This window comes from Pongo pygmaeus, chromosome 7, assembly GCF_028885625.2.
Source record: "Pongo pygmaeus isolate AG05252 chromosome 7, NHGRI_mPonPyg2-v2.0_pri, whole genome shotgun sequence".
Taxonomy (NCBI): Eukaryota; Metazoa; Chordata; class Mammalia; order Primates; family Hominidae; genus Pongo; species Pongo pygmaeus.
In genome coordinates this window covers 154155330-154168018 of record NC_072380.2, presented here as the reverse complement: position 1 = coordinate 154168018, position 12689 = coordinate 154155330, and the positions used below count along the sequence as shown (strand labels likewise).

General features: G+C 47.9%; 1 protein-coding gene across 3 annotated transcripts in view; it reads left to right on the top strand.

Moving 5' to 3' along the window:
- The window catches only part of SLC45A4 (solute carrier family 45 member 4), a 95135-nt gene that overhangs the window by 44339 nt on the left and 38107 nt on the right, over positions 1-12689 (top strand). For all 3 annotated transcript variants that reach the window (XM_063669140.1, XM_054498970.2, XM_054498971.2), the window contains one exon: positions 6883-7523. In XM_063669140.1, coding sequence (XP_063525210.1) covers positions 7283-7523 — 241 coding nt within the window. In that variant the 5' untranslated portion in view covers positions 6883-7282. The remainder of the gene's footprint in view (positions 1-6882; positions 7524-12689) is intronic.

The following is a 12689-nucleotide window of genomic DNA, read 5'->3' as shown; positions in this document are numbered from 1 at the left end:
GGGAGACGAAAAGTGGCTCCTGACTCACACCACACTCGAGCATATGGATCCAAGGCCTCATACGGACCCACATAGTTTTCCACTGGGAGCTGTCCTCTGGGTTGAACATTCAGTAGCCTGTTACATGGATTTCCTGACCAGGACACGCTCTTGTGTTCTTAAACGTATCAGAATTTGCTGGTACCTTTCCCATGGGCTGCGGACCCAGGAACCTGTCCTTCAGCCTTGGCCCTTTAACTGAAGAAATACTCAGACTGTTCTTCCGGCACCAACCCGGAGGCCACCAGCTCTCCTTTCAGAGTGGCCAGTGCTGGGGCTGGGTCACCATGGCCTTCCCTGTGTGCTGTCCCGGGCAGTTCTACCCTCTAGATCTTTCGGTATTCAGAGCCACTCCTTGACAAGGTGATATGACCCTTAATTAATTAATTTATTTATTTTCTTTCTCTCTCTTTTTCTTTTTGTTTTTATTATTATTATTATTATTTTTTTTTTTTTTTGAGACAGAGTCTCGCTCTGTCGCCCAGGCTGGAGTACAGTGGCGCAGTTTTGGCTCACTGCAACCTCTTCCTCCCGGGTTCAAGCGATTCTCCTGTTTCAGCCTCCCCAGTAGCTGGGATTACAGGCACACACCACCATGCCCAGCTAATTTTTGTATTTTTTTTTTTTTTAAGTAGAGACGGGGTTTCACCATGTTGACCAGGATGGTCTTGATCTCCTGACCTCGTGATCCACCCACCTTGGCCTCCCAAAGTGCTGGGATTACAGGCGTGAGCCACTGCGCCTGGCCATGACCCTTGATTTTCTAAGTAAACACTTAAACTTTATTTTTAAATTATTTTCTGACTTCCCCTAAAGTGCTTACAGAATCCCCAGGGCTTTGCAGAAATAAAATGTTTGGAAGCAGCAGCTGCCACCAAGTGGCATCCTGCTGTGAGCTGTTGGGTGTTGTCTTCAAGATACTCACCTTTAAAACTGGGTTAGTCCAATGGGTGCGTATCTTTGAGGAAATAAAGGTTGGTTAACATGAGGTGATGTTGTTGTAGTAGTTAATTTAGCCTTGTTAAGATTACTGTTTGGACAGTTGCCTCAACTTTGCCTGCTCTTAGAAGCTTGGAAGCTTGCATTGGTGTTAACACCCTAGGTTGATAACATTCCTTGGATAAGTTCATGAAGGTATGAGACATTTGGTAGATTTTTGTACTTACTGCTACTTTAAACAAACTGAAGATGTCTAAAGATATTTGTTGTTTTCATCAATGTAGATGCCAGTTAGGTCACCTGTGTAAAATCCGTGTACTGTGCCCCTGCCTCTGCCCTGCTTGAGGAAGGGAAGCCAGCTGTGTCCATGCGTAGACTACTTGCGTAACAGGTGACACCCGTGCCATGCTCATGCTGTTTCATGAGGACTTCAGGGACGCATAAGCCAGTGGCTGGTCACCCGGAGCACCTGGGCGCGACTTCAGTATAGCTGGTGGGGTGGGGAATGGTTTTCCAGTGCAGACACCCCATAGTAACTATCAGCTGATAGCCTTATTCATTCATTCGCTTCATTTGTTCATTTAACAAACCTCGTCAAGCTCTTGCTGTGTGGCTGGAAACGGTGCACATGGAAGGGAAAGCCCAGGTTCAAGAAGCATGGATGTTGCCTATTGGGGATTGATGCTGGGAGATCTGGGGACAGATGAAAGCGGGGGATTAGGGTCTCTTGAGGGGGCTTCTCTCACTGCCTGGTAGGGTTTTGCCACCCACCAGTAGCTGTCATAATCCTTTGTGCAAGATGGGGATGACCCGTTATAAAGGGGTCCAGTGAGCCCTGAGAAGAGTCTCTAAAAACGGGGTGGTTGAGCTGAAGGTGGGAAGGGCAAGAAGAGGTGGAGATGCATGGCCAGCGGTGTGGGCAGAGCCAGGCTCAGGGGAGAGACGGAAGGGTGCAGGCTGGCAGAGAGGCAGCCTGCTCCGAAGGGTGATCCCTAGACCAATGGGCAGCACTGCCCAGGCATGGTTCTGGAGCTGGGGGGCCTGATGTGGGGCCTGTGTGCACGGCTGAACGTGCAGCGCCGTCACTGGTGGGCTGGGTCAGCAGTGTCCCAAGGCGTGAAGCCGTCTTGCTGGCCCCTCAGCCTGCTGAGCAGCGGTGTCTGGTGGCTTGCCCTGACTGTGGCCATGCGGATACTCTGGGGGTGTGGGTAGACGCCTTTCCCGCCCAGATGCTGGTCTCCCTCCTTTTCATCTTCTCTTTGGAAGGTCAACTTTACACCAGTTGTTAGAAGTTTGCTAGGAAAGCCTCAACATATCAGAGGAACTCCAGTGAGGCAGCTGACTTTCCACGTCAAGGGAGCGCTCCTGCACCGCTCTGTCCTTCTGTGGACTCGTGACTCTGTTACTAAGGACATAGGGCCTTTGCTCCCTGAGGGCTTAGTTTTTTGAAATCCTCAGCTGTTCCCAGGTAAAAAGACATCTTGTTTTAGAATCTGGTTTTTTTTAAAAAAAAAAAAAAAAAAGACAAGGTCTCACTGTGTCTCACAGACTGGAGTGCAATGGCATAATTGTAGCTTACTTCAGCCTTGAAGTAAGCCTTGAAGTAAGCCTTGAAGGCTCAAACAATCCTTCTGCCTCAGTCTCCTGAGTAGATGGGACTATAGGCACATACCATCACATGGCTAATTAAAATAATAATAATTATTATTATTATTATTATAGAGACGGGGTCTTGCTGTGTTGCCCAGGCTGGTCTTCAACTCCTGGGCTCAAGCGATCCTGCTGCCTCAGCCTCTGGAGTAGCTGGGATCACAGGTATGCACCACCATGCTAATCTTTGAAAAAAGGGTCTGACTGTGTTGCACAGGCCGCATGGATCTTTAGCTGATCCCTAAGACCTTTCGGTGGCCATCCCTGTGGCCCCAAGGTTGGAGTCCATGCTCCATGCGAGAGGCTGATGGTTGCCTGGGGCTTTTCTGTGTGGCTCGTCAGTGATTCTTACGCAACCTGCTCTTTGCAAACAAGGTGCTAAGAAATACCACTGGCTGGGGCGCAGCTGAGCTGCTTGGGAAAGGAATGGCCTGTAGCGTTGCCGCCTACACTCCTGGCCTCGGGTCGTCTCAGCACGTGGGAGCGTGTCCGGTGTGTTTTCCAGTTCTGCTTTAAGTCAGGACTGGACAGTTTAGGTGGCACAGACCAGAGTGAGGCTGGGGGGTGCGGGAGCCAAGCTGGGCTCCACCGTCGCCTTCTTTCCTGTTAAAGAGACTTCGGCAACTTCCTGACCCTAGGCCAGGCCGGAGGGCAGCAAACTGTGACCTGGGGGGCAGATCCAGTGCAGAGCTGGGATTTACAAGAATGACCAGCAAGCTAAGAATAGGTATTGTGTTTTTAAAGGATCGTTAAAAAAAAAAAAAAAAAGGAAGAAGAAACAGAAAAAAGGAGAATGTGCAACAGAGACCATCTGTGGCCCAAAATCCCGGAAATGTTCATCATCCAGCTTACAGAGAAAGCTTCAGTGTCTGGTCTTGTCGATGGACTCGGAATGGAATAATCAAGGGGTGAAGCATTTTTAAAGAAAGACTTTTTCCCATTTAGTAATAACCGTAGAACAGAGTGTCTCCTTTTGGTGCTGTTGACGTTCTGGGCCAGGGCCTTCTCTGCTGGAGGCTGTTCTGTGCACTGTGGTGAGCTGAGCGGCATCCCTGGCCTCCGTCTATAAGATGCCAGTACTGTCCCCTCCTCCCCCTGTTGTCGCAATCAGAGATGTCTCACATCATTGCCAAGTGTCCCTGGAGGGTGCAGAGTTGCCCCCGGTTGAGAATCGCTACCTTAGAATAATTCATATATTACTTATTACAGACATTTATTGCCTAACTCTCAGCTCTTACTGGAACGACTCTTAGGAACAGAGACTGCTTCACTTCAGGCACAAGTCTCCGAGGACACTGTAATGGGACAAAGGGCCGATTGAGCAGACATGAAGGGTCTGATGTTTATAAGTCATTAGGATTTCTTAGAAAACTAATTGCTTTTGTTCCTGCCCAAAACCCAGCTGATGTTTTCAGTCTTTGCAGACGTGTCTGGGTGTTACTTCTTCTCACAAAAATGACTCTTCTTACCTAGTGGAAGAAAGCAGTTAAAATCATTGACCCTATTCTGGTACAAGATTGACAGACTGAAAACAGGGAAAATCGTGACATTTTCTGTTAGGAATGATTCCGAAAAGGTGGGGGCGGAACAAGAATAGCAGAATGTTGGTCCTTATTAAACCTGGGTGGTTTCTTATACTATTCTGTTTACTTTGCATATGTCAGAAATAGTTCTGGCTGGGTATGGTGCCCCACGCCTGTAATCCCAGCACTTTGGGAGGCCAAAGCAGGTGGATCATGAGGTCAGGAGATCAAGACCATCCTGGCCAACCTGGTGAAACCCTGTGTCTACTAAAAATACAAAAATTAGCTGGGCGTGGTGGCATGTGCCTGTAATCCCAGCTACTCAGGAGGCTGAGACGGGAGAATTGCGTGAACCTGGGAGGCGGAGGTTGCAGTGAGCCGAGATCACGCCACTGCACTCCAGCCTGGGCAACAGAGCGAGACTGTCTCAAAAAAAAAAAAGTTTCATTACAGAGTTTTTTGAAAAAATATTGCGGTAAGGTGACAGTTTGGAAACTCTTGTTTTAATTGAGATGTTTCTATGGTAGAGGACATTTGGCAAACTTGAAAGAATTCTCAAGGGCTGTCGTGTGGAATCGTAGTGACGTTGGGGGGGACGTAAGAAGCAAATACGTAGGTAGCACCACCTGAACCTTTGGTTCTTAAGGAATTAGTAGGCATTCTGGTTTCCGCTGCAGCGTGAAAGAAGATGTAGGGAGGAGCTGGGACGGAAGAGCCAGGTGCACGGCTTCCTTCCAGAACCTCCTGTACAGCAGAGCCCTCTCCCTCCTGGGGCCCACGTGCCGGGGACCCACCTTCTCCATCAGGGCTGTGTGAGAGAGGAGCGTGAGTGAAGTGAGTGAAGTGAGTGAGTGAAGTGAGTGAAGTGTGTGAGTGAAGACAGCACCTCGAGGTTTCTGGTCTCCTCTGGGGAGAAAGAGAGGAGGAGCTAATTAAGACCACCTTTGGTTCGGTGGAAAGTAATGAGAAATATTTTTATTGAAACCAGTTGTTGGAAAAATTCTCAGTAAGGTATTGGCCCATAGACCTACCTTAATATAAACTGTGAACACCATTTAGGTATGTTTTCAGGAGCTCTTTCTAACACTTCAATTGGACTGAACCCCGTGTCTGGAGACCTAACTCCAGAAGTTCTGAACTTGGGGTGTTCCACATCCCCGATCTTATCTCACCTGAGGAGAGATTGACCTCATTTCCTAAAACATTTCCAAGGTGGCATTTCCAGTTAGCTTGTTGCTGCTTTATTGTATGTGTTTGCCCAGGTGGGGAATTTGTCACCAAGCTGGGTTTGTCACCGGAGGCAGGGTGGTGGAAAGCCGAGGGTTGGGGTGATAGGGTTCCATAGGAAAGCTATAGAAACCTAGGAAAGCTGCATGTGGGTTGGGAGTCTCCAAACCCCTAGGTACTATAGTCAGAGTTTGGCACGTGCGTACATTTTTTTCTGGAGAGAAGGTCTATAATTTCATTTTATTCCCAAGAGGTTTTATAACCTGAAGGCCAATACCACAGGAGTCCCAGTGCCTTTGGGTAGACTTCGAACTCCTCCTGGACAGAGAATCATGCTATCCTCATTCCACCCATCCTCCTACTTTTCATTTTTCTTTTCTTTTCTTTTCGTTTTTGTTTGTTTTTGTTTTTGTTTTTTGAGTCAGGGTCTCACTCTGTCACCCAGGCTGGAGTGCAGTGGTGCTATCTCAGCTTACTGCAACCTCCACCTCCCGGGTTCAAGTGATTCTCCTGCCTCACCCTCCTGAGTAGCTGGTATTACAGGCGCCCGCCACCATGCCTGGCTAATTTTTGTATTTTTAGTAGAGATGGGCTTTCGCCATGTTGCCCAAGCAGGTCTTGAACTCGTGATCTCAGGTGATCCACCTGCCTCAGCCCCTCAATGTGCTGGGATTACAGACGTGAGCCACCGTGCCCGGCCTGCTTTTTATTTTTAATTTCCACCTCTCCAGGCAGGGTCTACAGTTTCCCTTTTTGGCTGGGCACGGTGGCTCACACTTGTAAATCCTAGTGCTTTGGGAGGCCGAGGTAGGGGAGATCGATTGAGCCCAGGAGCTGGATACCAGCCAGGGCAATATAGTGGGGACCCTAGAAAAATTAGCTGGGTGTAGTGGTGCACGCCTGTAGTCGCAGCTACTCGGGAGGATGAGGTGGGAGATCACTGGAGCCCAGGAGTTTGAGGCTGCAGAGAGCCATGGTCGTGTGACTGCACTCCAGCCTGGGCAATGGAGCAAGGTCTTGTCTCTAACAAATTAAACTATTTTAAACAAAAGTTTTCCCCTTTGATTCTCTTTTGCCTACCTCCCCCACTTTTCCCTTCACCTCCTTACTTCCCTCTCATGATATCTGTAGCCACAAAGGGCATCGCCAGCTGCCTCCGGCCTGCTGGAATAGTTACGTGCTGTGGTACACAGGGTGGACGATATTGTTACCGGCCAAAGAGTGAATATTTCTAGCATTTTTCTCTGTCTGTTCTTTGATCCTGCTTTCCTTGATTGCCCCACCTTTGTCCTTCCCCAGGATTCACTTCATATGAGAAAATGTTTTTCTAGAACATAGGTTTGGTTATTTGCACAGATGTACCCAGCGTGAGTGGCAGAGAGCTGTGTGATCTTGGGTCAGGCCCTTGGGGCACACAGCTTGCTCGGGGGTCGGGCGGCGGTCCACAGGGCCATCTGGTGGCCGTCCCCTGACTCTCTGGCCGGGTTGTTTTCCTCTTTTGCAGATCATCCAGTCACTCGATGGGGATTACCAGTGGACCACCTGTTTGTATCACCTTCCCACCTCTCTGTAGCAAGAAAAATCACTTCAGCACCTCTTCAGTAATAATGATGAAACTGGTATTAACTGAATGGCAATTATGGATTTTTAACTCTAATTCACAGTAAACCAGCAAGCCATATGTTTAAAATCCAACCAAAAATCGTTCTGTGTTGCTGCATGTCTCATACCGTTGTGAGAAGTTGTGAGATAGCCACTTGTGCAAAGAGGAATGTAAGTGTTACCTGCCCGAGGAACACAGCCGAAGCAGAAAGAGAAGACGTCTTAATTTATCATTACAGATATATGAAAGCATTATTTATATAGATAGAATATATAGATAAATATATATATTTTTGGTGGTAATGAAAATGGCTCCGCAGAATGCTGACCCGGAATCTATGCAAGTTCAAGAGTTATCCGTGCCCCTGCCGGACCCACAGAAAGCCAGAGGCGCAGAGGCCGAGAACTGTGAGACCATCAGCGAGGGGTCCATAGACCGAATCCCCGTGCGCCTGTGGGTGATGCACGGGGCGGTGATGTTTGGCAGGGAGTTCTGTTACGCCATGGAAACCGCTCTGGTCACACCAATACTGTTGCAGATTGGTAAGTCTCCTCCCCGTCTGTGCGCAGTGAACGCTGAGTGGAGCACTAGCGGACCGGGCTTGGCTCTGATCCTCTGGAGGCGGAGGATGGCGCGTCCTGGAGAGCCCCGGGCACAGGAGTCTTTGTCTCCTCTCCCTTCAGCCTGCCCTGATGGTGGTTTTTGTCTCCTGTTTTCAGCCAGGTTTGGGGAGGAGTGATCTTCGGATATTGATGTTGAATTACAGTTTTGGCAAAGTAGTAGCTCAGCATCTGGGGCAGAATTGGCACTGATAAGTACTGGCTCTTAGCCGGGGCTTACCTCTCCTGCTGTCCCTGCCAGGCCACAGTGAACAACGAGCAAAGGGCAGGGTCGCCAGCACTGACAGTCACTGGCTGTGTCATGCAGGTGAATTCGGGAGCCCCTCTGTGCCACACTCTGATTGTTTGTGTGTAAAGTGATTGCAATCGCAAACCAACCCTAAGAGGGTCCCAGGTGTGCTTAGAACAGTGCCTGGCTGTGGGAGATACTGGAAGATGCTGTCATCTTATCATTGTTGCTGTTGACTTGAATCCAAGGTTATTGTGGATGGTAGATGGCTCAGAGACAGGCATTTCCAAAAGCATGGAAATTCACAGACACACGCAGGTGGGCACGAAAACACAGAAATTCACAGACGCGGGTGGGCGTGAAAAAACAAATTCACAGAGATGCAGGTGGACATGAAATCATGGAAATTCACAGACACACGCAGGTGGACACGAAAACACAGAAATTCACAGACACGCAGGTGGGCGTGAAAAAACATTCACAGAGATGCAGGTGGACATGAAATCATGGAAATTCACAGACACACGCAGGTGGGCACGAAAACACGGAAATTCACAGACACACGCAGGTGGGCACGAAAACACGGAAATTCAGACACGCAGGTGAGCACGAAAACACGGAAATTCACAGACACGCAGGTGGGCACGAAAACACGGGAATTCACAGACATGCAGGTGGGCACGAAAACATGGAAATTCAGACACGCAGGTGGGCACAAAAACACGGAAATTCACAGACACAGGTGGGCACGAAAACACGGAAATTCAGAGACGCGCAGGTTTGCATGACCGGGCTCGCATGGGCAAGATGTGGTGTTTCTTCCAGATTACCAGGCAACAGAGCAGGGACCCCGTAGGGAGTCCTCACTGGGAGTGTCTTGGGCCCTAAAAGTTTTGTCAGAATGTTTAGTTTTCTTTATGACTTAAGGAAGTTTTAAGAAAATCTGTCATTTTCCAAACCCTTAGCCTTTAAGGTGTCTGGGTAAGAGGAGACAATTTAGAAGCATCAGTTTTATTCTAGAATTCCACATATTGCAAGGTAAAGTATTTTCAAGCCTACTTATTTTGGTTGTTTTAGGGATGTTTGTTGATACAAACATAATAAAGTGTTTCTTGTTCTGTGAGTGCTCACTCAGCCTCGCTGCAGTGCGGATCCCTCGGTTATGTGCACGGATCTGACTCCAGCGTGAAATCGTAGCATTTTCTTCGATTATGTGTGGGGCAGCCCCGCTGGCATCAGCACCGATTTCCTGTCACCCTGCTGTGGGAGCTGATGCTGATTATTACCGAAATCACAGGAGATACTGTGTCCATCCCTCGATCTTGTCATTTAATACATTAATGAAAAAGCACTCATTTTACGTTTCCAGTGCTTCCATGATTGTATTTCAGCGTGCTTTTCCGTCTGCAATCCTGTGTCTTTTTTCATCTTTAAAAACCTTGTTTTGAGAAGGCTTCGTGAGAAGGCCAGAGGACCTGGGGCTCAGACAAGGTTAAAGGACTCTCTTCTGGAGGGTTGGGGAATCGGACGTAGGGGACCGGGCACAGCTCGCGCTTTTGTTCTCTCCTCTGTGTCTGTCACTCTGCATTTACTCTGCTCGTGCTCCTTAGGTGCCCATGATATCCTAGGGCACGGAGGGTGGACAGGACCCACATCTGTGGGCCGGGGGGCTTAGCTCTGTGGCAGGGGGGCACTTCAAGAAAGAAAGTGACCCGACCAGCGAGGGAAAGAAATGGGCTGGACCAGTGTGGGAAGGCCTTTATGGAGAGCAGGGCAAGGGCTCTTGGGCATCACATCCAGAGGCTGAGGGAGGGGAGAACTGGATGTGTTCATGGAACTGAAGGACCACTTTTGCGACTAAACCTTAGCCAGGGAGAAGTTGGGTAGCAATTAATTTTACTAAACATTTATTTTGTCCCTTCAGTGTGTAAGGACTTGGCACTGAGCTAATTATGAAAGCATTGTCATAATAAAGCTAAGGCGGTTGGAATTACGAATTGGGCACCATCCTTCAGTTTCTGGACAACGAGTTGTGGTCATGGTGACAAATACAAAATTTAGAACCTCCGATTCCTGAGAATAAGTTGATGTGATAAAGAGTCATTAGGAACTGCTTTTCCCTAATTTTCTCTAAGGCAGATGATGTGTATTGTGGCTTTGAAAACCCTAATACTTCCACAACACCTTGGAATTTTCATACTTTATAGCTGGTGAGTCTCAATTTCTATGCACATTTCATTGTTTGGTTTTGACGATTTATTACATGAGATTTGTATAGATTTTAGATAATTTAGGAGGACAAATACAGATGCTCCTCAACTTGCAACGGGGCTACGTCCCAGTAAACCCATCGTTGAAAATACCTTGAGTCAAAAATGCATTTAACACTCCTACCGCACTGCACGTCATAGTCCAGCCTCATCTTCCTTAACCATGCCCAGAACACTCACATCAGGCTGGGCACCCTGGCTCGTGCCTGTAATCCCAACACTTTGGGAGGCCCAGGTGGGAGGAGCACTTGAGCCCAGGAGTTCAAGACCAGCTAGGGCAACATAGTGAAACTCCGTGTCTACAAAAAATAAAAAATTAGCTGGGTGTGGTGGTGCACACCTGTAATCACAGCTATTCAGGAGGCTGAGGTGGGAGGATTGCTTGCGCCTGGGAGATGGAGGCCGCAGTGAGCCGTGATCATCCAGCCTGAATACAGAGTGAGATACTGTCTCAAAAAAAAAAAAAAACACTCACACCAGCCTATAGTTGGGCAAAATCATGTAACACAGAGCCTATTTTATAATAAAGTGTTGAAGATCTCGTGTGATTTATTGAATACTGTACTCAAAGTGTAAACCAGTGTGTATGAGGACTCAAGATATGGTTTCCAGTGAATGCGTATGGCTTTCACGTTAGTGTGAAGTTGAACAAATCATAGGTCCCACCATCATAAGCCCGGGACCTGTCTGCGTATGTACTTTACTACACAATATATGTAGTGCATATTAAAGGTAGCTTTCCAAAGCTGTAGAGGTGTCTGTTCCATATATTCCATATAAACCTCCAGAAATGCTAACTGAAATGGGGAGAGTTTAATAAGTGGTTAGGCTGTGGCAAACTGACCCTAACCGGATGAAAGTAACCTTTATTGACCCTAAGCACCACATAGTTCACGTAAAACTGTAAGCCCTGGTCTGTGTTCAGCAGGAGAGCAGGAATCACGAATAGAAGGTATTTTTACAGGTTATAGGAACAGGGCTTTAATGAGTTTGTTCTTAGACGTGCTTAGATTGAGTCCAGACAACAAAAGGCCCAATTTATTTCTCAGGGTTTGACTGAAATTACGCTTACAAGGGCAATGTAGTGACCAAAGTTTTCCCTGATTGGAGTTGGAGTTTCTTTAAAAAGTTGTCTGCCATCCGTACCCAGAGCCACAGTGCTTATGCTTGGATTTGGAAATACTGTTACCTCACTCCGGGCAGTTTGACAGTTGGCATGAGATGTCCACAGTGGTGTGGCTGCCACCATTAGGACCTAGAATATTTTCATCACCCCAAGGCTCCCAAATGCCCCCTGACATCAGCCACTGCACCGCCCCCAGCCACCACCAGCCTGCCTCTGTTGTCATGGTGCTGCCTGTTGTGGAATCGATGTAAATGGAATCACACAGCATGTGGTCTGGCTCTTGCCACTTAGCGTAATGCTTTTCTGATAGATTCATCCATGTTACTGCATGAACCGGTACTTTCTTTGCTCCTTTTCTGTGCTGACTGGTACTCCGCTGAATGGACATGCCATCATTTGTTTTCATTCATCAGGTGGTAGAGATTTGGGTTGTTTCCGTTTTGGAGGCTGTGATAATAAAGCTGCTGTGAATATTCACTGGCAAGGCTCTGTGTGGATGTGTTTCATTACTCATGAGTGGTTCACTGGGAGTGGCTTGCTGGGTCCATTGCTTTCCAGGGTGATGGTACCGTCTTGCATTCCCACCACAGCGTAGGAGAGTTCCCATTTCTCCACATCCTCGTCAACGTTTAGTGTTGTCAGTCCTTTTCAACTTCATTCATTGAAGTGAGTGTGAACCATATCTCATTGCAGCTTTAATTTGCATGTCTTTTTTTTTTTTAAGATGGGGTCTCACTCTGTCACCCAGACTGGAGTGCCACGGCACTATCACAACTTACTGCAGCCATGACCTCCCTGGGCTCAGCTGATTCTCCCACCTCAGCCTCCCAGGTAGCTGGGACTACAGGTGTGCACCACCACACCCATCTAATTTTTGCATTTTTTGTAGAGATGGGGTTTCACCATGTTGCCCAGGCTGGTTTCGAACTTCTGGGCTCGAGCCATCTGCCCACCTCAGCCTCGCAAAGTGCTGTAATTACAGATGTGAGCTACGTGCCTAGCCTGTTTCGTTTTTTTATATATTCTTACACTTTATGAGATGAGGTTTTGCTATGTCACCCAGGCCAGTCTTGAACTCTTGGGCTTAAGTGATCCTCCTACCTTGGTCTCCCAAAGTGCTAGGATTACAGGCATGAGCCACTAATTAATTAATTTATTAATTTATTTATTTAAACAGGGACTCTGTTTCCCAGGCTGAAATGCAATGGTGTGATCACAGCTCTCTGCAGCCTCAACCTTCCTGGGTTCAAGTGATCCTCCCGCTTCAGCCTCCTGAGTAGCTTGGACTATAGGCATGCACCACCACACCTGGCTAATATTTTAAATTTTTTACGGAAACGGAGTCTCACTATGTTGCCCTGGCTGGTCTAGAACTCCTGGGCTCAAGTGATCCTCCTGCCTCAGTCCAAAAGTGCTGGGGCTACAGGCATGAGCCACTGTGCCAGGTTCCTTTTCATTTTCCT